Consider the following 27,704-nt stretch of genomic DNA (forward strand, 5'->3'; position numbering starts at 1 on the left):
AAATTTTTTGTCTTTTTGAGATAGGGTCTAGCTGTGCAGTTTAAGCTGGCCTTGAACTCACTTTGTTAGCCAAAGCTGGCCTCGAACGCACAGTGATCCGCCTGCCTCAGCTTCAGCCTCAGCCTCAGCCTCCCGAGTGCTGGGATTACAGGTGTGCTCCATCACCAGCATTAATGTGGCACGCACTTTAGTTATCGTAGCACTGTGGGAGGCTGAAGCAGGAAGATCACAAGTTTGATCCTAGCCTGGGCAGCTTGGTGACTTAGCGAGACCCTCTCAGAATAAGAAATGAGCTGGGGGTGTAGGACAAAGTACAAAGACCTGGGGTTTGATCTCCAGTACCACAAACAAAACAAAACCAGAACAGCATACTTGAGTCTAATGTAGGATAGTCATTTCTGTTTTCAGAATTTCCTTCAATCAGTGTAAGCAATCCAGGCACTAGGTACTTCTGTTGTGGGGGCACTTGCCTTTTGTATTTCATGCCCATGTTTCCAGACACATTACCATAGTGGGACTATATGATCAGGATAGCTGAATTGGGAGAAAACAGAGTACCATTTAAATTTCCATCAAACCTTTTGTTTATAAGTAACTGTAAATTAAAAAGTACTGTTCCAAGAAGTCTGAAGCGAATGGGTACTGTGGTAAGCTGTAGATAATTTTTAAAAACAAAATTCTTTTTTTGCCTTCTTACGTTCTCTAGATTATCTCTAAAGATACTGCTTTTCAAAGTTTTCTGACCTATTTTGGGATAGTTGAAAGCCGTAGCAGTTGCCTTACCTATTATGATCAGAAATTATACTTTTACATACAGTTAAATTATTTCTAAAATCAATTCTTTTAGGCTGTGTACATGATGCCAACAGAGGGTGACGATTCGTCTAAAAGCGTCCCTTTAGCATTACAAAGAGTGTTCTATGAATTGCAGCACAGTGATAAGCCCGTAGGAACAAAAAAGCTAACCAAGTCCTTTGGGTATGTATCAGAAGTCTGCCTCTCCCTTCTGCTGCCTTTCTTGGGGTAGATGAGTGGAGACAGGAAAATAGTACTCATTAGGTACTTAATTCAGGGAGGCCTGGGCATATTGTTAGTGTTTTTATCATTGTAATTTGTTCCTCATCTTTGGACATAGAAGCTTTGTTTTAGAATTTCACTTGAGAAGTAATTCACCTCTCAAAATTTTACCTTTTAGAACCTTGTTTCAGTTGTCCTTTAAGTTTAACTTTTCAATAAAAGAACAGGTATAGCTTTCAAAATGTGAATACTTTGCTTGGACACCCTGCCTCTGCTAATAATAGTTTATTTTATTTCATTTTATTTTTAGTATGTTTAGAACAATGTAAGAAATTGTGAACATTTTGCTGTCCACTGGTAAAACTCACTTTAACTGTGAATTGTAACCTCCTAAAATATTGTAACCTCCTAAATTATAACCTCACAAAAACTGAAGTGGAGAGTAGTGGATGATTATTCAGTTTAGTTTTTAAATCTGAGTTGCTTTTTTGTTTTATTCCTTTGAAAATTTGGAAGTTTAAATGTAGATGTCCATTTTATTTTTGAAAGGTGGGAAACTTTAGATAGCTTCATGCAACATGATGTCCAAGAGCTATGTCGAGTGGTAAGTTTCAAGCAGTAATTGTGTAGTTCTTACATAGAGTATTTTGAAGCCATGTCAGAAATTGTTACTAAGTTAAATCTCAGACCTAGTTCAAATAAAACTCATCTTTGTTCAGGACCAGCTTAGACTGAAAGAAAAAGGCCGCGTTTATCTAATTGTAAAGGCAGAAGATGATTACTACATTTGATAAATTATTTGAAAGTAATGCTGAGAAAGCTTGACTTTAAACAGTAGTAGGCGTAGGCTTTGAACTTGCTAAATGGAATCAGTACGTGCGAGTGAGTGATCCTCAAGGAGCCAAGGTGTAGGTGACTGTCTTAGTGGTCCTCGGTCTTTGCAGAGCGGTGAGAAGGTCACTGCTCCAGTATCCGCACCCTCACCGAGGCGGGCCTCCATGTGCTGGTGTTTCTCCCCACACCCTCCCAGGGCGCCAGCAGACTCTCATTCTTCCATTCTTGAGGAAAGATAAAGATACACACACATGAAATGGCTGTTCAAGGTGATTGGCTGGGCAAGGTGTGTTTTCTTTTTTGCAGCACTAGCTGGATTGAATTCAGTTCATTAAGTATCCATGGACAAACCAGTCAATCCTGTTGACAGGCTCAACCTCATTAATCTCTTGGTGTGGACCATTACGAGTTAAGTTTAGTGATCAATTTACATGCTTTTCCACGGAGGTAAAATGAATATAAAAAATGCTTCTAAAGGCACTACAGATTACTAATTCATTCCAAAGGCTATTGTATAAAAGGTTAACCTCAACTATTGCATGTAGATTTTTTTTTAAATCCAACCAAGAAGGAAGATTGTGTATGTTTTTGGTAATTGCATGCCAAAGGTCATAATATTTTTATAGTTTAGAATTTCTTTGACCATTGAGATTTCCTACTTAAGCTTTACTGTGTATTACTTAAGCATGAAAAATGTTTTGTAAAGCCCAAGCTTTCTCTTGCAGTTGCTTGATAATGTGGAAAATAAGATGAAAGGCACATGTGTAGAAGGCACCATACCGAAGTTATTTCGAGGCAAAATGGTGGTATGTGATTACTAGTTTTTAAAAATAGGTTTAAAATATTTTAAAATGCAAGTTTAACCATTAATACTGAAGCTGTCTTTTGCTTACTGCAGTCCTATATCCAGTGCAAAGAGGTAGACTATCGGTCTGACAGAAGAGAAGATTATTATGATATCCAGCTAAGTATAAAAGGAAAGAAAAATAGTAAGTTTTGTATACATAACAGAATAAGCTCTTAATCATTTCTATTTTGGTTTAATGTCTCACTTATCTAATAAGTGATTTTTACTGATATGTAGCATAGGTGCAGGAAGTGGCAGTACACTGGGTAAATGCACGCTTGTAATCCACCCAGGCCTCAGAACAAAACGTCTGCCCACCCACCCTTGGCCCTGCCTTGGCCCTGCCACCCCTCTTCAGTGGAGACCTCCATCTGGGCTTCTGACCTACCAGGCCAAATTCACATGTTCTGTTTATTTAAAGGGAATCATGTAGCAGAATGTAGTCTTTGTTTTTGATTTCTTTTGATTTTGTGATTATTTTGGTTAGTTTCAGCTTGAGGCTGTTAGGTCCAAGAGTGGACTGTTTTTTTGTCTTCTTGTGTTATACAAGCTGAATTGGTCTTGGCTCTCTGGGCTGATGGTGGGTTTGTTTTCTTGAAGATCAGCAACATCTTCTTTTAAGACTTGTATTGGCAGTTAGCATATTTCCATCTGTAAGATGCCTGGTTTAAGTGTTCTATCTATTTTTATTGGCCTCTCAGTTCTTCATTTTTTGAAGAAAGTTTAAAAATAAGAAAGGAGGAAGCACATATTTGCCTACTTCTTTACACCTTCTGATGCTTTTGTTTAGATCAGCAGTTCCTTCTGGCATTCTTTCCTTAAACCATTGAGGGTGATCTGGTGAGATTTCTCATTCTGTGGGTGTGGAAAGGCCGTCCTTTTGTCTTTGGGGTGGGCTTTCCATGGACGTTCACTCCAGATGCACAGCTTTCTTAGCCTGTGCTCACGATGTCTGCTCTTGTCTTGCTTACGCTGTTTGCTCCTCCATGCACAGTACGTCCCCGGACAGCCCAGTGGTTTTAAGCTTTACCTTAGCACTGGTTTTAAGCTGTTTGTAGTTTGCTTCCTGTTCTTCTAATTCTGTGTTCACTGAAGATCTTGGGTCTGTGGGTTTGTAATTCCCATAAAATTTGAAAAATTTCAGTTACTTGTCACATGTTTTATGCCTCACAGCCTCCTATTGCCCTTGATCTACTTGAAATTGCAGTTTCCACTGCTTTGTCTTCAACTTCAGCAAACTTCTGTAGTATCTTGTTTGCTGTTATTCCTTCCCATCTGTGGTATTTTCATTTGTAAATGTTGAGTTGGATCCTTAAAACTCTTCCTTGTGTTTGATTAATGCACTCTTGCTTTCTGTCCTTTTTGTTCCCTAATACTGGGGATTGAACCCTGGGCCTTTGCACTGAGCTACAGCCCCACCTCTTTTTGAGTCAGTCTTGCTTAATTGCCAAGGCTGGGCTTGAATTTGTGGTCTTCCTGCCTCAGCCTCCCTGAGTTCTGGGAATATAGGCATGCACCGCCACTCCCAGCTCACACACTCCTGCTTTCATTTACCTTCTTGAACCTAGGGGACATAGTTCATAATTTTCATAATGTCTTCAACTATTGATTTTGTCATTTCCATAGTTTGTGTGTCTGTTCTCTGGCTGCTTTGCATGCTTGATCATCTTCCATAATACGGCAGGCATTGTGATTTGTATATTTCTTGGTAATGGGTCTCAACCTTTGTTCCTGTGCACAGAAAGTTAGAGATCATTTTTGATTATTCTTCGGCTTGTTTTTGAGCTTTGTTAGGTGGCAGCAGAAGAGGCTTTTGTTTATAGAGTTAATTTGTACTCCTGAACATGGTGAGTTTTCTGCTGATTTGCCCACATCTTAGGTGGATTTCCCACCTTTGCTGGTAGGAACACTGTCCCAGCCCGTTACAAGCTCTGAGGACTGTTCTCTCTGATCTTCATCTTTCTGGTGACCCACTCATGTTCACACTCATCTGCTGATGACTCATCCCTGCCCCTCACGGAGAACTTTGTGCAAGCCTCCGTGCTGTTTTTCGGTCTAATTTTCTGCTCCTTGGCCCTGCAGATGCCAGCTGCTGTGGGCTCCTCACATCCTTGTGTCTGTCCAAAAGCCTGAGTGGACACTAGATTCTGGACTGTCCTCTGCCACGGCCTGAGAAGTGAACAGGTGGTCCTAGGCCCTCATCTCTTTCCCTTCTCTGACAAATCCCTGTTCTACACACTCTGTGGTCCAGACGTGACAGTTGCTGGTTCTGTCACAGTCCAGTTGTATTATTCCATTAGGACCAGAGCAGAGGTGGTTCTTTTCTTTCTCTGGTGTGTGGCTGGTCTTCTCACTCTCCCAGTGCCAGCATTTGGCAGAACTTCTTAAAAATCCGTGATGTCAGTTTGTGCTTACTTAGCTATCATTCTGTTACTTGCAACTGTTAGGTTTTCTGTTTGTTTCCATCCCACCTGGAGGAGAGGTATGTGTGAGGACGTCAGGCTTTCCCACTGTTTATCATCAGCCAGCCATTCGTGTTTGTGCCCTTCTGTTTTAGGCTCTTGATTGCTCACACCTTCCATTCCTGGCTCTCCCAATTGCAGCTTTATAAGTTTTCCAGGTAAAAGTGAAAGTGAGGCCTTCACTCTTTTTCAGTGGTGTCACTTTGCTATGGCTAAGAAGCCTGCCAGTGTCCTGGCATTGGTGAAGGCAACAGTGGCATATTCAGCCATAGCCTATTAGGGGTGAAGTCATTGTTCACAGCTGCAGTCACATTCTCTAGTCTACATTATTTGACCTGGGTTGACTTTTATAATTGTAGCTTCAGCGATCGATCACACATTAGTTGACCTATTGTTGTTCTTTCTCTTTAAAGTATTTGAATCATTTGTGGATTATGTGGCAGTAGAACAACTAGATGGTGACAACAAGTACGATGCTGGGGAGCACGGCCTGCAGGTAACGTGGGTCCCTTTTTAGCCTCTCCCTGGTTCCTGGTTCTGTCACTCCGTTGCTAATGAAAAGTGCACTTGTGCCCTTCGTGTGCTTCTGGTGTTTGGAGCACAAGGGCATCTCTGAGTTGGTGGTGGGTGGGTGCGAGCAGATGACTGAAGTGTAGGCTGGAGGAAGTTTTCCCTTTGTGTGTACTGTTCCTCTCTGGAGCTTTGCTTCAGGTTTTCCTGGTCGAAGTGTAATTTCTAAGTCACTTAGACTCTGCTTTTAGTTTATGGATTATGCTTCTTTTCACAATGCAGTTTTCTGGTGGTTGAGATTTCTCTACTAGATTGGGGAGTGCACTCCCTAGGACATGGCCCCCTAGGGGCTCCGGGGGTCCAGCAGACCTTGGCAGCCATGAGCCCATGGCCTAGTGGAGGGCAGGCTGGTCTGTTGGATCCAGTGATTCAGGGTCTTTTTTTTTTTTTAGCATTATAACCTGAGCACATTGGCTCAGCTCATTTATTATTAAAACTTTTCAGACTGCCCTTTGCTTGCCAAGGCTGCCAATTTATAATTCATGTTGTGAGTGGACCCTCAGATCTCCTACTCTCCATGGGGTCAGATCTCTCAGAACATCAAGCTGAAGGTCAGAATTCTCTACAGATATTAATTAGAACTTTGTCATCTCACTGTGCTTAAGAAGCGTGTTAGTCAGCTTACCAGAATTTCTTTTCTCCTCCTTGGATGTTCCAGAGTTCTAGCCTCTGTGGACAGCGACGGGGAGGCAGATACTTTGGTCCTTCAGTGCCATTCTGTAGTGTGGGTTTTTTTGCTTTTGTCTTTCCACAGATAACTCAGTCTTAAATATTCTCATGCACACTAAAGTTGCCAAGTAGTTACACTTTGTCACTGTCCCCAGTTCTTAGGCTTTTGCTAGTCTTTTAAAAACATGGGTTGGGCCAGGCGTGGTGCACATGCCTATAATCCCAGCACTCAGGAGCATCACCAAGAGTTCAGGGCCAGCCTGAGCTACATAGTGAGACCCTGTCTCAAAAAAGAAAAATGAAGAAAACGTGGTTTTAAAGCCAGAAGAATAGTTTGACTTGGGACTACAGCCAAGCATAGTGGGTGTGATGGAAGACTAGCAGTGACTTCAGGTGGCAAAGCCTCATTTTATCAAGAAACGAGAGCTGACATAGGTAGACTGAGATGGAGGGGGAGAGGGCTGCTGTGGAGTTGAGGTCTCTCCAGGACCCTGCCCAAAGCTGGGTGTGTAGGGGCTCCCAGGAGCACAGAGACTGGCAGCCACTGGGTAGCAAGCTCCTTGCAAGGAGTACGGTTGAGGAGTGGGTGCTGAGCATGTGCTCTACAACCTCTGAGCTCTTTGTAGGCATGGCCAGAGAGCCCAGAGGTAGGGGCCATCACTAGCATCTTGCCAGCCCACAGCTGGGTTCCTTTGTGCTTGTTCTGATCAGGGGTTCTGTCTACCAGTCTTGAACAATGGTAATCATAATTTTCTGCTTTTCCATTTGATACATTTTCTGTGATTCTCCAAATTCTTCATAATGTTTGATGACTGTAATATAGCAGTAGATGACTTTTATTTTTTTAATGTCTTTCCCCCAATTGCTAGGCATCCCAGTTAGGCCATAAACGCCCACGCACAGGCTGGTGCAAGCACGATTTTAAATGGCAGAGACCCAATGCAGACCTCAACAGCAGCATTGTAAAGACATCCTAAATGGATATACAGAGCTGAGCATAGTGGCTCACTTCTGTACTCCCAGCACTTAGGAGGCTGAGACAGGAGGATAAGTGCGAGTTCAAGGCCAACCTGAACTGTATAGTGAGATCCTGTCTCAAAAAATAAAGTAAAACCTAAATGAATATATAGACTTCCTGGCTTCCTCCTACCTGACATCTCCAAACGTGTTCCAGTTTTGCTGAACCTGTTATTTTTATTGCTTCAGTAAATAGCAGGGCTGATATGAACTTGGTTTCTTCTTCGTGTTCAGGAAGCAGAGAAAGGTGTGAAATTCCTAACGTTGCCACCAGTGTTACACCTGCAACTCATGAGATTTATGTATGACCCTCAGACGGACCAAAATATCAAGATCAATGATAGGTAATCTGTAGTGGAACGTAAATGGGTTGGGGGTTAGACACAGTGCCATATTGTGGTTGTAAAAAATGGAATTTGGACCAGGAAGTAGATGCTACCTAAGTGTGTTCTCTAGTGTTTTGTAAGCTCAATGCTAAAGTCGGTATGTGCCATTATAGGTGGTTTTCCAGATTCTTAAAGTATCAGGTGCTATAGTGCTAAAAATTATTACCCACATGAGAGTAATAATGCATGCCACTTTATCAGATAGAATATGGACGTTTTACCCTGACTAGCTTGCACACAAGTTTTATGTGAGATGAAGGGTAACCAGTCACCCTCCAGGTTTGAGGGAAGCATATGACCAAATCAGAAAACTTGCCATCAGCAGGGTCTTTGCTCACCTATTCACATGCTTTAGTGTGGCATGTTCAAGAAACCCTTCGACCGGTTCTCACAAGTGGAGCCCCTAGGCCAGTAACCCCTGTTGGTATTTTTGTTACACCCTCATCTTGTTTTCATTGAAATTAGTTGCTAGTGTTTTAAAAGTCGTGAAAGTTCACATGAATATTTAGATTTCTGGCACTGTTTAGGAAATTAGGACGTTTGGCTACAAGGGCAGCAGTTTTCCAAGCCTTAGGAGCTAGAGCAGAGCACTGGAGCCCCTCAGCCATGGGCACTTGTTCTGCTCACAAGCCACTGCTTTCTCCTGCTGTCCTCCCTCCCTGCCTTGTCACTCTGATGATGGGAGTTGTTCAGCTAATCAAGTGCTATGAAACCAGTAATTTAGAAACAAGCCCTGTGTAGTGTGTCTGTAGAAGTCAGCAGGCAATGCATTCTAACTCCTGCACCCTCAGGCTCAGGTACTGATGCCTTAGCAAGGGGCCCTAGGTGCTCTAGAAAGTTCTGTGTAGGGGCTGGGGATTTAGCTCAGCGGCAAAAGCGCCTGCCTGGCATGCGCAAGGTCGTGAGTTCAGTTCCCGGAACCGGAGAAAAACCAAAAAAAAAAAAAAGAAAGTTCTGTGTAAATTCATTACAGCACTCACTGCTGTATAAAGTCTTTGGAGTCAAAACTCCATTAGGAATATCATGCTTTTACAGGCATTTTTCTCAAATCTATCCTCAAACTTTACATTGATGTGAATAAATTGAGAACTTGTCTAATAACTGGTGCTCCTTTAAGAAGTTCGAAGGGTCATCCAGGTCAATTCATTCTTTTTCATTAAAGATGAGCCATTAAATTAATCTCTTAATAATTAAAGCTACAGTATTTTGTAGATAATAAATGCTGAATTTCCTTTTAAAATTTTTTTAATAGGTTTGAGTTTCCAGAACAATTACCACTTGACGAGTTTTTGCAAAAAACAGATCCTAAGGACCCTGCAAATTACATTCTCCATGCAGTCCTGGTTCACAGTGGTGATAATCATGGTGGACATTATGTGGTTTATTTAAACCCCAAAGGGGATGGCAAAGTAAGTGCTGGGACTCAGGGTGACACAACACTTCTGGTGCAGGTCTGAAGTCCCCATTTGTGCAATAGTGGATTCCTTGCTGACCATTGATTTATCTGTGTGTTCTGGCTGTGAGGTGCTATTTTTCTCTTCCATTATTTGCTGACACTTTAAATGCAAATAAGGGACTAGAGATTGTCCTTTTTGTTAGTAGTGAACACTGGGCCTTAAGAATCCCTTTGCATCTGGTATGAGACAGTTCTTTTCTGCCTCTGAACACTGACCACTCCTCATAGTGTGGGTCTGTGTTGGGAGGCTGTGGTGATTGCAGTTAGGCTCTGTGCCCTGCCATCCTCCATGGTTTCTTCTTGTCCTGTCCACTTTTCCACAACCCTCAGGGGCATAGTGCTTCAAACCATTTGGCAAACAAGGACTTAAAATCTGTCCCACTAATGTCTAGAGTATATAAAGAACTTTAAAAGAATCAGACCCCCACCTGATTCAAAGATCCAACCCAAAATTGGACATCTGAAATGAATAGACATTCTCGAATGAAGAAGTAGGGACCCTTCTCCACTGTTGGTGAGAGTATAAACTGGTACCACTGTTACGGAAATCAGTATGGAGATTCCTCAAAAAACTAAAACTAGAGGCTTCATTTGACCCAGCTACTCCCCTTATAGGGATCTTCTCGAAAGAGTTAAAGGCATCATACCACAGTGTTTTAGGAGCACAAGCCGGGTGTGGTGGCGCATGCCTGTAATCCCAGCACTTGGGAGGCTGAGGCAGGAGGATCGTTGTGAATTTGAGACCAGCCTGGGCTACAAAGTGAGCTTAAGGCCAGCCTGAACTGCATGGGGAGACCCTTTCTCCAAAAGACCAAAAAAAAAAAACCAAACCCAATTTATAATAGATAAGTTTTGGAAACAGCTCATATGGCCCTCAACACATGAAAGGATAAAGAAAATGTATTTATATACAGTGGAGTACTCCTGTGCTATAGAGAAGGATAAACTTGAATCATTTGTAGATAAATGGATGTACCTCGAGCCCATAATTTTCTTTTTTGAGTCCACAATTTTAAATGAAATAAACACATAAAATTTAAGTGTTAAAAAAAAAAAAGGTTTAAATATCTCATTGTTTCTCATGTGAGAAACTCCCAAGGGTAAACAAGGTGCAAAATAGAGGATAGGTATTGCAAAGTAGGAAGAATTTGTTTACATGGGAAAGGCAGAGGCTAGAGAATCACCATGAGTTGGAGGCCAGCCTAAGGCTACAGGGCCAATGATTAACAACAAGGATGGAGTATCTGTATCCATAGCATTTGACTATTTAAAGTATCTCCATGTAAGACTTCTTGTGTCTCACTGGCAGATAATTTAGGTTATTAGTATGTCATTGTGACAGTATAAAATAGCCTATTGAAACTGGGCTTAGGGGGCTGGGGATTTAGCTCAGTGGCACAGCGCCTGCCTGTCAAGCGCAGGTCATGAGTTTGATTTCTGGTACTGGGAAAAAAAAAAAAGAAGAAGAAACTGGGCTTGGTGTGATATGCCTGTAATCCTAGCACTGGGAGGCTGAGACAGGAAGATTGCAAGTTTGTAAGCAACAGCGTAAATTTCAGTTTAACTACTTGAATTAAGTGTGCTTAACATGGCTGAATTCTGCAAAGAGTTAGTGTCTGTGAATGGAATGTAACGGGAAGTGGGCTGTTTGATTAAATTATAAAAATTGCCACTGGACACATGTTGACCCTTCTCACAGAATAATGAAAGCAAAAGCATCTGTGGGTTGGTGGGTGCAACGCTTGAGGCCATGCCTAGCCTAACCAGCACATCTTCGGTTTGTGTGTTTGGGGACAGTGGTGCCATAGTACTGGGCACTTCCCCGGGAGGTTGTCATCTCTGGTGACGTCTGGTTGCTTTCCTTGCAGTGGTGTAAATTTGACGATGATGTTGTTTCAAGATGTACAAAAGAAGAAGCCATTGAGCACAATTACGGGGGCCATGACGACGACCTGTCTGTCCGTCACTGCACTAATGCTTATATGTTAGTGTATATCAGGGAATCAAAGCTGAGTGAGTACAGCCAGCTTCCACTACATTCTTTACTGTGATGAGCTTGGACAGTTGCACATGAATCCCTCAACTGCCTTGCTGTTTGTTAGCCAATAAAATAAAAAGCAATGAAATACAGTGGACCAACCTATGGTGCCTGCCCAAACACCCTTTCTTTCCCTTTGTTCCCTTACATCACCCAGAGGCAAACTGAATCGTGCTTGTAGGTTTTAAGGTTGACTCATGGTGTCTTGTAATTGTTTTCACTTTAATAGATAAATGACATCCTAAAGTTTTCCATGTAAGGAAGGGAAAGCATAATGTGCACCAGGGTGAAAGGGCTGCATTTGTCCTGCAGGTGAAGTTCTACAAGCTGTCACAGACCATGATATCCCCCAGCAGTTGGTGGAACGATTACAGGAAGAGAAAAGGATTGAGGCTCAGAAGCGGAAGGAGCGGCAGGAAGCCCATCTCTATATGCAAGTACAGGTCAGCTTCTGCTTCTGTGATCCTCGGACGGGGCAGCAGAGTGACTGCTGAGGGGTGTACAGCTCCACATGCTTACGTGCGCTTGGTTGCTGTGCCGGCATAGTCACCAGTCCCAGGTGAGCTGCTCTGAGGAGCTCCTGGGATGCTTAATGTCAGGCCACTGAGGTTGGCTGGTGGGTGCTGAGAAGCCGCTCAGGCCTGTGCCCTGATTGATGGCATGTACAGGTCGATTAAGGGCTGAGCTGCAAGCAGTAGTCCAGACCACAAATAGAGCAGGGCTGATGTGTGTGTACGACGGCAGAGGGCCTCAGAAAATGCGAGGAGTGAGTGCAGTGAGATGTCGTCTTCTCTAGAGCCTCATTCCCTCTGATCTCTTTAGAGTGCTCCTCTTCTTCCTACGTTGAAATATTTGGTAGTCTGAAGGTGTTCAACATCACTTGTGTTATTTTTATGTCAGTTGTCAGCTCTGTTCCGTGTGTTTGTGTTTTCAGATAGTGGCAGAAGATCAGTTTTGTGGCCACCAAGGAAATGACATGTATGATGAAGAAAAAGTGAAATACACTGTGTTCAAGGTTCTGAAGAACTCTTCGCTGGCGGAGTTTGTGCAGAGCCTCTCCCAGACCATGGTGCGTGCCAGCCCCTCAGCTGCCGTCCCTTACTCTGCCCCCTGCCCCCAATTCCACCTTCATTACAGACCAGCTGCCTGTGCGGCTGGGGGTTGTGTCCAGGTGTTGCCTGAAAGTGAGGTGATAACCTGAGCACGAGTTCTGTCCAGGGAGGAGTATAAAAAATCCAAAGCTCTAGAATGTAGTGCAGAGAATCTTGCAGGATTTCAGAACGTATTTCTACTGGTGAATTCCTGAGGAAGGGATTTACATGTGCGCATCCTTTCACCATCACCACGTATTGGTAAAAAAGCCACAAGCCCTGGAATGCGAATGCTAGTGATCCTGAAGGGTTATAGATTTTTTTCTTTTAATCACAAAAGCATTAAATTTTGACACGAGGTTAAAATATGTACTTGTTTTAATTTATTTAAATTTTTTCCCTAGGGATTTCCACAAGATCAGATTCGATTATGGCCCATGCAAGCAAGGAGTAATGGAACAAAACGACCGGCAATGTTAGATAATGAAGCAGACGGCAATAAAACAGTAAATATTGTTGATCCCAGGGTATCTCGTGTGAGACTGCAGAAGGCTTTTGTCCTCTGCAGTTAGTGACCTTGTTTCTCTTATGGTCCAGTTTGGTAGAATTGGACATTTTCTGCAGTCATCAATTATAGTTTTCACTTTGTCATCTGAGCCATTAAAATCTTCTAAAATCAGCATCTCTTTTGGAAATAGATGATTGAACTCAGTGATAATGAGAACCCTTGGACAATATTCCTGGAAACAGTTGACCCTGAGCTGGCTGCTAGTGGAGCTACATTACCCAAGTTTGATAAAGATCGTAAGTGCCCACAAAATGCCTGGCTGCACTTAAAGCAGGAGAGGTGGCCTCCTGGATTATTCTGAGCACACAGGGTGAACCTTCCTTCCTTGTGGATAGAGCGACCCTTTCTGAGTTGAAGGGCTTCTTGACGGAGTCGCGGGCACTGGCTCGGCTGTAGTGTCCTGTGAAGTGGGGAGTCAGGAGGCTTCAGTGCTAGGGCGGCCTGTCCTGTGTTGTGGTCAGCCCTGGGGTGCACTCGTCAGTTTGGTCAGATCAGATGGGGCGGGGGTCGCAGATGTGTCATCAGTGGTCAAGGGGAAAACATTGCAAGCTCTGTGGGCCACATGGCCTGTTTGTCATTGTAGTACTGAAAGTACCACAGAGAACATGTCTCAGAATGGGTAGCTGTCTTCCAGCTTTATAAACAAGTTGGCCCTTTTAAAATCGCAGTCTTTTTTTTTTTTTTTTTTCTGCTTTTTACTGAGAGACACTTCTGGAAAGATTCAAGGCTGTTAACATGTTCCCATAGTTTTCCATCCTGCTAGTTGGTAGCGAGTCACTAACTAGTATAGTAGAGACAACTCTAGGGTTTCTAAGCTTACACACTGTACTCTATTTTCACTGCCACATGTAGTATTTATCACTAACTAGTGTTGTAGTAGAAACAACACTAGGGTTTCTAAGCTTACGCGCTGTACACTGTTTTCACTGCCATATGTAGTATTTGCCCTCAGGGCAGATGTAGAGCCTGTTGAATAAACCTTACCTGACCTTGTGACTGAAGGAGCCCGAACAATACTTTCAGTAATTACTGACCTCCTAAGCTTACTGTTAGTAAGTCTTTTTGTTGTTGTTTTCTTAAAACAAGCATTATACTGAGTGTTAATATCCTAACAGCCTGTTCATCAACTTGTAGATGATGTAATGTTATTTTTGAAGATGTATGACCCTAAAACCCGGAGCTTGAATTACTGTGGGCACATCTACACACCCATATCCTGTAAAATACGTAAGTCACTGCTGCACCTGCCTTTCAGTAGGTCTGCTCGGTATGTTGCAGTTATGGTTTAACACTTGTTTTTCCTTTATCTTAGGTGACTTGCTCCCAGTTATGTGTGACAGAGCAGGATTTATCCAAGATACTAGCCTTATCCTCTATGAGGTTTGATGATTTACTTTTCCGTAGTCATTGTATTGTTAGTAGTTGGAGGGTGGTGGTGGTGTGGTTACTTTTGAAAGCACTGTTTGGTATTGCTTAAAGTCTGTAGTTAACTGCGGGCCTCTGGTGGTCTCGAGAATTACCCAGGCTTAGATATTTTATTTTTACCTATTTAGGTTCTGTGTCTGTTAGATACTATTAGTAGAGATGTTTTTTACATTAGCAGTTTAACTTAACTAAAGATGTGGCTGGGCTGGACACAGTGACACAGGTGTGTAGTTCCTGATACTGCAGAAGGTGAGTCAGGAAAAGCACTTAAAGTTAGGAATTAAGGGGCAGTTTGGGCAGTAGAGTGAGATCCTGTCTCTTAAAAAAAAAAAAAAAGAAAAGGAAAATTGTAGAGGACATACAGCATGTGGAAAAATATGGCTATATTAAATATTAGACAAATTTTGCAATGTAAACATTATATCTCTTTTACTATAGGAAGTTAAACCGAATTTAACAGAGAGAATTCAGGACTATGATGTGTCTCTTGATAAAGCCCTTGATGAACTGATGGATGGCGACATTATAGTGTTTCAGAAGTATGTATTTTCTGATGTTTCCATTATCTTGTACAGTACTAATACCAGAAGTCTTTTGGTCAGTCACAGAACCAAGAGACCGTTGTAGGTAGACCCTGAGGCATGATTTTGTTGAAAGTATTTGAGTATATTGATAGCAGCTGGTCTTTTCTGGGTTTTGAAATCAGGGATTGTGACCATTTCCATCATTTAAACCTTTTATTTCTTAAAATGTCTGCTACAGTGAAGTTGATAGCTGTTAACTATCAGGGTGGGAAGATACTTGACACTGAACTTCTTAGAAGAATGTACTTGCTCAGGTAATTCATTCAAACCTGTCTGCAGCTAAACCTACAGATCTGTGGTCTTAAAGATGCTTATGTCCAAAAGCACCTTGATTGCCAGCTCCTGGCCAGCGACAGGCTCTGCCATCCACCAGGCTCACTGTGTCCCAAGTCTCCTGCTCTGTCTGGAGGGTGGGATGTGCTGTGTGGGCTCGAGTACACATCCATAGGGAATTGTATTTCTTACAAAGGAAGCAGAGGTGGATACCTGACGCCCTCAGAGCAGGGCCCTTCTGTACACTGCATTATGGGAGAGTGAGCTGATGTTGCTGCTGTTACCAGTTGGTGCCTGCTGTACCCCTCCATTCAGTCTGCACTCTTTTCCTTAGGGATGACCCTGAAAACGATAATAGTGAATTACCCACTGCAAAAGAGTATTTCAGAGACCTCTACCACCGCGTCGACGTTATCTTCTGTGATAAAACAATCCCCAATGACCCTGGCTTTGTGGTTACCCTATCAAACAGAATGAATTACTTTCAGGTATGTAGTAAATGTGCCTTCCCCTTTCAGATTCCACACCAAAAAGATCTCTTTATAAATGTTGAAGAAGCTGCTTGATGGCTTTAGTTCAGGAGGGTTGAGTCTCTTGTCTGAGTGGCATGGACTGGCACTGCCTAGGAACTGAGCTGTGCTCACCTTGTCCGCCCTCCCCATCTAACACCACACCTAGGTTTCTGATCCATGAGATCTTGGCATAATTTTGTTGGGCATAATCTGTGCTTCACTTAAACTTCCCAGGTATTTACCATTAAAAGTAATCAGAAAATAAAAAGCCTATATGCTCACCATTAAAAGAGAATTCTCAGGGGCTGGGGATTTAGCTCAGCGGCAAAGCGCGTGCCTGGCAAGCGCAAGGTCGTGAGTTCGGTTCCCGGTACCAGAGAAAAACCAAAAAAAAAAAGAAAAATAAAAGTGAATTCTCTGAAGGATCTGATCCCCACACCAAGGAGATGGAAATGCTAATTATCCTAATGGAATCCACTATACATTGTATGCATATACTGAACTGTCACCCATAAAATATCCACAAGTAAAAGTAGCGAAAACCCTTTTAGAAATTATCCTTATCAGGTAACAGTCCCATGGTAGTGTATTGAAGAAATGTAGCATGTTCCTGTTAAGTACTGTATTTCTAGGGAAATTTAAATTCAGCCTACTCATAAACTTTTCTGTAGGAATTTAGCAAGTAATTACCCAAGATAGATGTCAATTTTTGACCCAAAACATGCGCCTTCTTTCTGTCTCCTGATCCATTCCCATCTCTAGGTTGCAAAGACTGTTGCACAGAGGCTCAACACTGACCCCATGTTGCTCCAGTTCTTCAAGTCTCAAGGGTAAGCCACTCTCGCAGATGCTCCACGATCGGTCTTTATTGCGTGCTTTCCGTAGTTAACCAAACTGTCTTGGAACTAATTTTAGTAAGTAGTTAGCCCCTTCACCTCACATGCCATTTCTTGCATTTCTTGTCACCGCCACACACCTTGACCACATTACGCAGAAGTGTCAAAGTAATCAGCCTCATCTACAGTTAGGCTCACTTTATTAAACCCACCCTCAGCTGTGTGTCCAGCGGGCTCATTGGTCATGTGGCCAGAGTTCTGTGTGCTGTGTGTGTGCAGAGGGCATTCACGTGTTTGGGCAAAAGGGACTCAGGTCAGGGAATCAGAATGTTAAGTGGCACTGTGAGACAGACCCAAATTTCATGTCTAGGTGTGAGGGCTGTGGTTTGCTTCTTCTATGTTTACTCAGGAGATGTTTCCTAGGCCAATAAACAAGTCATTTATTTATGTGCTGTTTTTCTGTGCAGTTACAGGGATGGCCCAGGTAATCCTCTTAGACATAATTATGAAGGTACTTTAAGAGATCTTCTACAATTCTTCAAGCCTAGACAACCTAAGAAACTTTACTATCAGCAGGTATGAGTCCATATTAATATAACTGGGAAATAAAGAGAAGCCTCGGGTTTTTGTGGATGCATATTTTAATATGAGTGTCTCTTTTTTCTTAATAGCTTAAGATGAAAATCACAGACTTTGAGAACAGGCGAAGTTTTAAATGTATATGGTTAAACAGCCAATTTAGGGAAGAGGTAAGTTTTTCTTATTACTATGAATTTTTATTTTATAAGACCTTGTCTGCTGTTTGTCCATCTTTAGACCTTAACGAAAACATACAAAAAATGTACTCCCTCAATGGTAACATGGGGCAGAGGCCCCTGGCTCAGAGTCCCCCCCCACCCCTTCTGACTCAGCCTTCTGAGGCCTTGGGGGAGAAAAGCAGTTGAGGTGTTGTGGGCCCCTCCCTGCCCTTCTTACTGATGGGAAGATCCTGGAGTGTATGCATTGCTCCTGGGCCCAACACAGTAGCCTCTTCGTTTTTTTTTTTTCTTTTTTTTTCCTCCTTTTCGGGAGACACAGTCTCGCTGTGCAGTTCAGGCTGGCCTTGAGCTCACTTTGTAGCCCGGGCTGGTCTCAAACTCGCAACAGTCCTCCTGCCTCAGCCTCCCGAGTGCTGGGATTACAGGTGTGCACCACCACACCCAGCAACTGTGGCTTTTTTTTTTTGGTACTGGAAATTGAACTCAGGACCTTGCACTTGCTAGGCAGGTGCTTGTGCTGCTGAGCTACATTCCCAGCTGGTATCCTCTTTAAACTACTGCTGTTTTGCCCCCACCTGGCCAAACCCACCTACCCAGGAATATGCAGGCATTGATGGCTGTGGGCCCCTCATTGCCCACATTGCTAACACAGGCCTCGTCAGTGGCATCACACGCTTACTCTCAGCAAAGGCATGCCGCCACACTTCTTAGGGGTTTTTCTAAAACGTCTGTACCTGCTGGGATGCCAAGCTTCTCACTGTTACAGCTCTGCCAGTATGGAGGAAAAATTTGAGACTGGACACTAAACTGTGTAGAATTGATCAAGCTGAAACCATCAAATCAGCCTGGGCCTTTTTTCTGGGCTGGCGTCCTTTCACGCTATGCTGAGAACCTGGAAGGCTCTCAAATGACCCTTCAAGGGGCTGGGGATTTAGCTCAGCGGCAAAAGCGCCTGCCTGGCAAGCGCAAGGTCGTGAGTTCGGTTCCCGGTACTGGAGAAAAACCAAAAAAAAAACAGCAAAAAAAATGACCCTTCAAGGGATCATATCCTAGGGCTTTTTGCATCCAGGTGTCATTTCCTAATCTATCAATCCTGGTTTGGTCTGAGTTTTGGGCAGATAGTCCCGTGATGAGGGAATTCACAAAGTGGACTTCTGGGTGAGAAGGTAAATGAGCACATTTATCATCCAGTCGGAGAACTTGAACAATTACTGCAGTATTTTCCCCTGCACATTTGTCACAGCAGAACTCTGGGCTTTCTTTAAAGTATTGGTATCACCTTGTCATTACTCAGGAAATAACACTATATCCAGATAAGCATGGCTGTGTCCGGGACCTGTTGGAAGAGTGTAAAAAGGCCGTGGAGCTTGGTGAGAAAGCATCAGGGAAACTTAGGCAAGTATTTCTCGAGGCTGATGGAGGGAGGGGTAGAAGGCAGCGGCACTAACTTTGAGTTCCACAGTTGTAGTAATAGAAGTTGACCCAGCTAGAACCCATCTACGTTACTGCCACATTCTCCTGAAGCTGGTGTTTGTGGAGAGGTTTGGAAGCATGTCATCATTAATCACTTAGCAGCGCAGTTATTTAAGTACAGGGTGACCAAATACTGCTTTCTTCCCTGTTAATTTTTATAAGATAATGTAACGGGAAATACACAAATGACAATTTTATGACATTTATTCAGTAGAAGAATCTACTCGGGTAGGTTGAAATGGTACCTACCCGAGTGGTACGGGGTAAACTGTTAAGTGGTTGAGCCATTTTCCGCTCCTTGTGTTCTGGTGTTACATAGCTATAGTAAAAAGGTGAGATTCAGGTGTACAAAAGCCATGCCCAGGAAGTACTTGTTTCAAAACGAGTGATCAGCCTAAACTGGAAGCGGTGACTGTTCATTATATTTGAGATACAATCTCAAATTTTTATCTCAGAACTGCTGGCTAACATTCACTATTTAGATAGCACACAGACCTAGAAAGAAGCCCAAGATTTGGTGGTCAGTGTTTATTTCGGAGTGTGCGATTCTCAGAGTGTTGTCTCTGTGGCTTTAATCAATGAGAGAGACTACAGTACTGCCTGAAAGAGTACTTGTGGTGTCTGAGAACAACGCACCTGGTCCTCCCCACCCTGGATTCCTGGTGGGAGACGTGACACGGTTCTAGGAGACTGTGTTTAACCTGCATCTCTGGCTCACATGTGACCACTTCCACTAACTTCACCTAAGTACAGTTTGATGCCTTTAATCTCAGGCTCTCGGCAGTCTCGTCCCTGCTTCTGACATTTCCCATCCTTTTATTTAAAAAAAGAAAAAAAAGGCATATCTTGGTAGCATTGGAGATACTTACATTTGTGTTGCCAGTGAGTTATGTTTTACTTTTTACATGAACATATATCTTATGCTCCCCCAGGCTGCTAGAAATTGTAAGCTACAAAATTATTGGTGTGCATCAAGAAGATGAATTATTAGAATGTTTATCTCCTGCAACAAGTCGAACATTTCGAATAGAGGTAACTGTCCCCGTGTTGGCACCGGGATAATTCGGACCCTTGGGATAGGCCGTCCTGTCTACTGCTTGCGTGAAGCTCACAGCAAGTTGACAGGAGGCCTTAGTTTGGTGCATGCACCTGTCATTCAGGTGCCCTCTAGAATTAGTTTTTTCCAGCTCCCCACTTTCTCCTTCCCTCAACTGCTGTTCAGTCTTCTCCCTCTGCATTTCACTAGTCCGGGGACCTCATGAGTAGAAGCATACAAGATCTGTCTTTGGTTTTGGAAGAGCTGGTTCTTTTTCTCTCTCCTTTTTTTGGAGACAAGGTCTTGCTGTGAATTTCGGGTTGGCCTCAAACATGAAGCAATTCTTCTGCCTCAGCCATCCAAGTGCTAGGATTATAGGGCAAACACCACCACCCTCGCCAGGATCTGTCTTTGGATATGGGCATTAAGCACACAGGCAGAAAATGTGGGTCACTGTTGAGTTTAGAGCTGTGGCATTTACATAGGAAGTTACATTATTTTATTTCTTCTGAAAAAGATTATCTTCTGCCCTGAACGTTTATCATTCTAGCTAGATCCAGTCTGGCATTTTGACAGAAATAAAACACTGAGGCACTTCTGTAGCAAGATACCTGGAATAATCATACCTAAAAAGGGGAAAAGCTTACCGTGCCTCACAGTTTGGGATCTCATCTGTGACTCTTGCTGGCATCACTACTTTTGGATCTGTAACAAGGCAGCACATCCTGCCAGGGACTGGCAGAAGGAAGCTGGAGGAGGCCTGGTTGCTTTATGGCTGGGATTGAGAAGGAAAGAGAGTGCCAGAGCCCTGCAGTCTCCTTCCAAGGACACCCGCAGTGACTTAGGACCTCCCAGTGTGCCCCACCTCGCACAGCTTTACTGCCTCCCTCTCCATAGCACCGAGCTTGGCACCAAGATTTTCACATACGGACATTCTCAGGACATCCTAGATACAACTTACAGTGTGGTCTAACGTCGTTGAAGTAGCATGTGAGAATTTAAACACAGTCATCTGTCTGTAATAATTGCACTTAAACTGTTCATGTTTAAAATGTGTCCCCAGGAAATACCTTTGGACCAGGTAGACATAGATAAGGAAAACGAGATGCTGATCACAGTGGCACATTTCCACAAAGAGGTGTTTGGGACGTTTGGAATTCCATTTTTGCTGAGGATACACCAGGTAAGAGTATTGATGTAGGTTGGCAGTGAGGACCTGAAGCTTTTGAACAGCTGTTGTTAATCTGGGCTCCTGGTTTGGTGGCTGCAGTGTGAGGACAGTGGGAGTGGCCCTGTGAGCAGCCCCATGAGCACATGTGTACTTTGCCTTCCAGGGCGAGCATTTCAGAGAAGTGATGAAGCGTATCCAGAGCCTGCTGGACATCCAGGAAAAGGAGTTTGAAAAGGTGTGCGCTTCTGAGGGCCAGTGTGCTCAGACCCGATCTAGTAAAGCAGCTTAGGTTTTTTTTTTTTTTTTGCCAGAGATGTGAATTTGCCAGTATACAGAAATAATGGAGGAGTTTTGATTTTTTTTTTTTGTCTTGTAGTTTAAATTCGCAATTGTAATGATGGGCCGGCACCAGTACATTAATGAAGATGAGTACGAAGTAAATTTGAAAGACTTTGAGCCGCAGCCTGGTAAGAGCCCTGTCGCTGGAGGGTTTGGTTATATATGTGCACAGCGGCGTACAGAGGCGGTGTCGACAGTCCTGAGCTTGTATGCATACCGGGCCCTGTGTGACAGAGGAGTAGCACCTGTAACCCCTGGGTCGTTTCAGATGGAAGCCCTTGGTGTGTGCACAGCAGTAGTAAGGATCAGGTCCAGAAGCTCTGAGCTGCAGGTTCTGGTTTGGGCTGACTCAAGGTGCCACCAGCATGTTCACCAAGCGCCAGAGAAGTTGGCCTCATGGGCATCCTGGTGTCCTTGAGTTCACACAGCCAGACCACAGGGACAAACAGCTGTTTTGAATTTGGAGGTCCTTCTTGGTCACTGAGGACCCGGGGCCCTGGGGTCACTGTGGGTCTCACTTCTTGTTTTTTCTCCCCACCAGGCAACATGTCTCATCCTCGGCCTTGGTTAGGGCTTGACCACTTCAACAAAGCCCCGAAGAGGAGTCGCTACACGTACCTTGAGAAGGCGATTAAAATCCATAACTGACTTCTCCCCAGTGTGTTGAAGGCGAGAGACAGCGTGTGGGTGTGTGCCCCTTTTTAACAGCCGTAGAACTTTGGTACACGTGCACTCTAGCCGAAGTTTCCAGCAAGAAGATTTGCTGCTGATGTTAATTTTATTTTGTTGAGGCTGTTCAGTTTGGCTTCTCTGTATCTATTGACTGCCCTTTTTGAGCAAAATGAAGGTGTTTTTATAAAGCTTGGATGCCAATGAGAGTTATTTTATGGTAACCGTGATGCAAGGCAATTGTCAGCGCACGGGAGAAGAGGTTCCCAGACTTTGTCCCGACACGAGGGCTCGGGTGGTGCAGGTGGCTCAGGGCCCCGCTGCCTGCCTGGGGTCCTGGCTGCCACCTGCCGACAGCCCATCTGACGTGCAGGCTCGGCTGACTTCCTTCAGTTATCCTTCCAATGACCTTTTGTGCATCTGTAAAGGCAAACAGAGAAACTCACAACCTAATAAATAGCGCTCTTTCCTTCATTGTGTGCATTGTTGGCCCTGCCTCGGGTTCCTCCTTCGGCCGCCTGGGTCATGAGCCCATCTCCTTCCGTCAGCCACTACTGTTCTGCGGCCCTTCGCAGAGCGGGTGCCTTGAGTACAGTCCCGACAGATGTTTTTGGGTCTTTCTATTAAATTAAAAACACTGTTAAATACAGTTAAGGTTTACTCCGCTGCCTCTCAGCAAGTTTAATGCTGTCATTGATGTGAGCAGGTGAAAGGGTGATAAATAGAACTCTGAGGCAGTGGAACAGGCAGGAGGACAAAGCAGATCCGTTTAGCAAGAGGGCATGCTTGCTAGTGGTTAGGAAGCTGTTGACTTTGTAAAAAAGGTAAAATAAAGAGGGAAAATGAAATGTATATTTAATGAATGAACATGTACAATTTGCCACTGGGAGGAGGTCACTTTTTGTTGAGTGAGTCTACAAATTGGGTACTCACTGTGTGTGGCTTTATTTCTGCCTCAACCTCATTCCTTTTTATTTTGGAGCTAATGCCAGCTGCGTGTCTAGTTTGAGTGCAGTACAATAGAATCAGATCAGATTTCCTTTCCTCCTTTTCCAATATTTTTTGTTTGTTTCTGTAGCAGCAGTGTACAACAACTCTTCCTGTATATTGCCTTTTTGCTGGAAAATGTTGTATGTTGAATAAAATTTTCTATAAAAATTTAATTCAGTGAGTGACATGGAAGTTCAGGAAGACTTCTGCCCTCCTTGGACCCAGGCTTGGGAAGCACTTTCACATTTGCCAAGGCTTTAAAGTGGTGTCTTTTCCTCCCTAATTTCAGGGTGGCAGAGGGTGGTGGGGGGATGACTTGCCTTTTCACTAGAGTCACTTTGGGGCTTCAGAGATTGCAGCGCGTTGCCAGGCAGGATTGATGGACGGCTGAGGAGGCGAGCACTGTGCAGGACGTTGTAAGGTGTGGTGCGAGGGAGGCAGCTGTTCGCGAGTGCCTGGGGCCCTGGCATGGCCCCTGTCTGGCTCACATCTGTGTCAGGGCTCGGCTTTCTTGGTCTCTGGGCCAGTCTGTACCTTGGAGCAGCTTCTGCCCTCAGTTTCCGCTGTGAAATGTGTGCCTTCCTGCTCCGAGCTCCCGTCTGACGAGTGGGAGAAGTAGCAGGTCACAGGGGATGGCCATTTGTTTTGAGTTTGTCTTCAAATGAACACTAAGGGTTTTTTTGTTTTAGGTCTTGGCTGGGGATTGGTTATAGTCCGAGGTACCTAAAACTTACTATTGTCCCTGAGATATTAAATGACTGTTTTCTCAAAGAGCTCTTTCACTGTGTCCGTTGTGTGTGTACTGCACTTACATTTCCGTCTGTTGAGAGTTCCGCTATCAGGTGCTTGGATTCACTAAACCAGGTTTGAGGAGATAAGAGTGGAACTTCTTACATTTAAGGCAGGGGAGCTAGCTGCCTTCTGAGGATGTTGTGTCTTCTCCCTGTGCCATGCGCGCTGCATCTGGTGGTGAGGGGAGCCCCCAGCACTGCGGGCCTTGGATCTGAAGTGTGACCGCCACATGAGCACTCAGCCGCTGTGAGCGTTTCCGGGACTGCTTTATCCCTTGGGAGCAGAAGGCTGCGTGGTCTACCACTGTCTCCAACACCAGGTTCTTGTACGCTGGCTCTTCCCCTTGTAGCATGAAGGCTCTGTCCCAGTGTACCCTGGCAGCTCATCTTGGGGCTACCTTTGGCAGGTATTGCTGCCCTTTGCATAGACCTTTAGCAGACAGTCACAGTGACCAGCACATCCAGAGGCGTGGATCTGCTGCTCAGAGGAGGACTGCATCCGGGTAGAAGTGTGGTGACGTTAAAGGAGTCAGCCACCCTCCTGGCTGGTAAAGCAGCAGCCACAGCCTATGTGGAGATGGCGCTATCCCGGTGTGGGTGGGTCCTGGGACAGAAAAGTCAGGGAGTCCAGGGGCCACCTCTTTCTAAAGGAGGTGGTGGCCGGGGCTCACCTCACAGAATGTACCTGACTAATCTGCTCCTTGTTTTGAGGCTGATGGAGATTTGTGCCCTATTATTGAGATCATGAGATCTGGGTTTGGATTCGCCTTCCAGGGAGATGAGTTAGCACCTTGTGGTGTCAGCGATTACTGAGGGGAACGGTGCGAAGACGGTCCTCGTGTGGTTTTGTTTTACTGCATTAGAGCTCACGTTGATGCAAGGCCATATGCTAAATGCTATCTCTCAGGGGCCTCGTGGCATTGACAGGAGCTGGCACCACCCTACTCTGCTGTCCTGACAGCAAGGCACCCCCCAGGGGAGGCTGCATCCCAGCGGGCCCAGGGTTAGCCCAGGGTTAGCGGGGAAGGAGCCCATCCCTGTGTTGGAAACCACAGGCCTCTGTGGGGCAGACAGGTTTGGAGATTCCCTCTGTGGGTCTGCTGGGGGAGAATGAGTCTCATTGAGCCTGGGGCTGGCCCTTCTCTGAAAAAGTGAACGCATTTCAAATATGTCAGGTTGGCACTGTATATTCCCAGCACTGTGTGGGGTCCTGCCACCCTGGACCTCTTGTCCTGACCTGGCCTTGGCCTTGGTGGGATGCTCTGCCCGTGCTCTTACCTGCAGAGGCCACAATTCTGGTCTTAATCATGTGTCTAATGGCCCTAGGAGTTAATGGCATTCCATGCCTTGTTATGTGGGTTTGGTTTTGTTTGAGATAGGATCTCTTTATGTAGCCCAGTCTGGCCTTCAAAATGACAATGATTCTCAGCCTCCCAAGTGCTGGGCGCGCAGGTGGGCAGCACTGTGCCAGATCGTGCCATGTTCCGTTACTGGCTCACTCTGAAGGGCGTCACCAGTGCAGCACCTTCTCACTGAGGGAAGCCCTCAGGGCCGTTCATTTCAAGGGAGGGAACCACGTGAAAGTATTCTGCCGTGGGGCAAGTGGGAGTTGGGGCATTTTGTGACTTGCACTTTGCTACTTTTAACTAAGGCCCAGAAGCTGAGGTCCACAGGTGCTCTTGAAGGACCTTTAGGAGCGGGATTGTATGTGGGTTTCAGAGATGGGGCCATGCCACCCAGAGGTCACCGGCTGGGTGTTGGGGAGGGGCAGCACAGTCAGCGTGAGGCTTTCACATGAGCAGCAAACAGAGGGACCCAGACCGTCCCTGAAGCCCACACCAGCCAGTGGTACGGCTGATGCCTGCCTGCCTGTCTGTCCCTGGTAGCAAGGCTGATGCCTGCCTGTCCATCCCACCGGAAAGGAGTGGGACCTTTTCAGCCCTTCAAGCTCATTCCTGCAGAATTATTCTTAGGGTGGGGCAAGAGATAGAGAAAACCACATCTACTAGATGTCCCAGGAGCAATGTCGGCTCTCCTGCCATGCGCAGGATGGGTGGTGGTTGAGGAGCTGGGGCATACGAAGTCGCTCAAGGCTCCCTCTGGTTTGGTGGCCCTCGGTTCCCCCTTGCTCTCTGAGCCTGCCTGGAGGTGAGAGCCACAGGTGGACCTCTTACCCACTGTCAAGCTAGGGGTGGGTGTGTGACCACTGGCTCTCAGCTGCTGATAGCTAGAGCCCCACCCCAGCCAGCTCCGCCCTCCTGTCCTGCTCCTGTGATAAGGGGCAGCATCTTGTTCTATCTCTTGGCTCTGGCTAGGCCAGAGGTGAGTGGCAGGGAACAGTAGCCAAGAACCCGTCCTCAGCACCATTTGTAACATTCATCATGCTAAGCTGAAGAAATCTGCCAAGCAACTGGCATCTGGTCAGCTCGGAGACAGAAGCTTGGCCTTCAGGGGCTCTGTGTTGCTGGATGTAGAGCTGAGGCTACTTGGTGGCAGGATGGAGCTGCCCCCAAGTTTTAGTGAGTCAGTAGGCCAAGCGCATCTGCCAGGGAAGAGGGTCGTCTTCGAGTGGAGGTCCAGGTCCCGGCTTGGGAAGAGCGGGGAAGGTGGCCACGCCCCATACCTAACCTGTCTCTGCAGCAGCTCCTGGGCATTGGAGGCCACGACTGCCCTCTGTAAAAACAGGTGGGCAGGGGCTGGGGATTTAGCTCAGCGGCAAAGCGCCTGCCTGGCAAGCGCAAGGTCGCGAGCTCGGTTCCCGGTACCGGAGAAAAAACAAAAAAACAAAACAAAACAAAAAAGAATATACATAAAAACAGGTGGGCATGGTGCATTAGGCTGAGCCGTGGGAGGTGCTGGCTCCAACGAGGCTGGGATGGGAGGCGGGTGGATGCCGTGAGTGCCTGTGCTGCAGCCCCTGCAGGCAGAAAGCAGCAGGAAGTCTGGATTTTCCATGTGAATTCTCCCATTTAAGAGACAGCAAGTGACATTATTCTAGCACTGAGCAGTTTCCATTCCAAGGTACTGGGACTGCCTTTGGGTCAGGGAAAGATATCGACCAGGACTGGGCAGAACCTTGCAGTCATGTCAGGGTAACGGCCTGGTAGGGATCCGCTCAGGCTGCGAGGGCTCTCTCAGACAGGACCTGGTGGCTGTCTGCCCCCAGGGAGCAGGGCTCCGAGCGCTCTTTCTCTAAGAGGAGCTGCGGCCAGCAGTCAGCCTTGCCCTAAACCAAGTCACATGTGACTGTGGACCTGTCTGGGAATCCTGATCTAGGCAGGGCAGCTGCAAGGATGGGGCTGAACGGATCTGCTGACGTATTCAGTCCACATCAGGTGGCCATGGCTCTTGCTGCTACCGGCTGAGCACCGCTGAGCGCCCCCAGGTTCCAGACAAGGCTTTCCCCCTGGATCGTGGAGGCCGGTCCTCGTCCTGTTTGAGATCCCACGGCCTCACCTGGCCCTGTAACTGCCTGTCTTGTCACAGGGCCTATCTTCCTGTGCTGATTTGGCTCCCTGTGACCCAGCTGATCGCAAAGCTTCCTTGGCTTCAGCTTCTCACCAGGGTCGCAGGTGCCTAATTTGTCCAAAGCTTCACCTAATCCTTACTGATTCTGCTAAGACAGCCTCTGTCTGGGTGCAGCAGTGGAGGCGCTGGTCCTGCACAGGTGTCCATTCTGCAGCCGGTTCTCCCAGTTGTTCAGGGCCATAGTGGAGACAGCAGAGGTGTGGCCGTCGGGGTGGGACCTGTCGCAGAACTTGTCCAACCCCTGGCTGTTGTGACATGAGGACCTGCCTGGCCCTACCTAACTGTAGTGCTCACGGCAGCCTCTGCTGGCGATGCTCCCATCCCTCTGGCTGTGTGTAGTCTGATAAGACACTGTCAGTGTTTG

The 27,704-nt window shown here is 45.5% G+C and overlaps 1 protein-coding gene across 4 annotated transcripts in view; it reads left to right on the forward strand.

Annotated features, from left to right (window-relative positions):
* Positions 1 to 23,194, forward strand: part of Usp7 (ubiquitin specific peptidase 7 (herpes virus-associated)) — a 39,730-nt gene extending 16,536 nt beyond the window's left edge. For all 4 annotated transcript variants that reach the window (XM_005391205.2, XM_013517899.1, XM_005391207.2 and 1 more), the window contains 25 exons: positions 848 to 978; positions 1,567 to 1,621; positions 2,577 to 2,657; positions 2,750 to 2,840; positions 5,574 to 5,656; positions 7,651 to 7,760; positions 9,055 to 9,211; positions 11,127 to 11,271; positions 11,609 to 11,739; positions 12,231 to 12,365; positions 12,792 to 12,893; positions 13,086 to 13,191; positions 14,090 to 14,182; positions 14,268 to 14,335; positions 14,819 to 14,919; positions 15,572 to 15,725; positions 16,512 to 16,579; positions 17,053 to 17,161; positions 17,257 to 17,334; positions 18,638 to 18,738; positions 19,749 to 19,848; positions 20,916 to 21,035; positions 21,187 to 21,258; positions 21,400 to 21,490; positions 21,904 to 23,194. In XM_005391205.2, coding sequence (XP_005391262.1) covers positions 848 to 978; positions 1,567 to 1,621; positions 2,577 to 2,657; positions 2,750 to 2,840; positions 5,574 to 5,656; positions 7,651 to 7,760; positions 9,055 to 9,211; positions 11,127 to 11,271; positions 11,609 to 11,739; positions 12,231 to 12,365; positions 12,792 to 12,893; positions 13,086 to 13,191; positions 14,090 to 14,182; positions 14,268 to 14,335; positions 14,819 to 14,919; positions 15,572 to 15,725; positions 16,512 to 16,579; positions 17,053 to 17,161; positions 17,257 to 17,334; positions 18,638 to 18,738; positions 19,749 to 19,848; positions 20,916 to 21,035; positions 21,187 to 21,258; positions 21,400 to 21,490; positions 21,904 to 22,010 — 2,589 coding nt within the window. In that variant the 3' untranslated portion in view covers positions 22,011 to 23,194. The remainder of the gene's footprint in view (positions 1 to 847; positions 979 to 1,566; positions 1,622 to 2,576; positions 2,658 to 2,749; positions 2,841 to 5,573; positions 5,657 to 7,650; positions 7,761 to 9,054; positions 9,212 to 11,126; positions 11,272 to 11,608; positions 11,740 to 12,230; positions 12,366 to 12,791; positions 12,894 to 13,085; positions 13,192 to 14,089; positions 14,183 to 14,267; positions 14,336 to 14,818; positions 14,920 to 15,571; positions 15,726 to 16,511; positions 16,580 to 17,052; positions 17,162 to 17,256; positions 17,335 to 18,637; positions 18,739 to 19,748; positions 19,849 to 20,915; positions 21,036 to 21,186; positions 21,259 to 21,399; positions 21,491 to 21,903) is intronic.
* The last annotated feature ends 4,510 nt before the right edge of the window (positions 23,195 to 27,704 follow it).

This window comes from Chinchilla lanigera, unplaced genomic scaffold (genome assembly GCF_000276665.1).
Source record: "Chinchilla lanigera isolate Chin_1 unplaced genomic scaffold, ChiLan1.0 scaffold00041, whole genome shotgun sequence".
Lineage (NCBI taxonomy): Eukaryota > Metazoa > Chordata > Mammalia > Rodentia > Chinchillidae > Chinchilla > Chinchilla lanigera.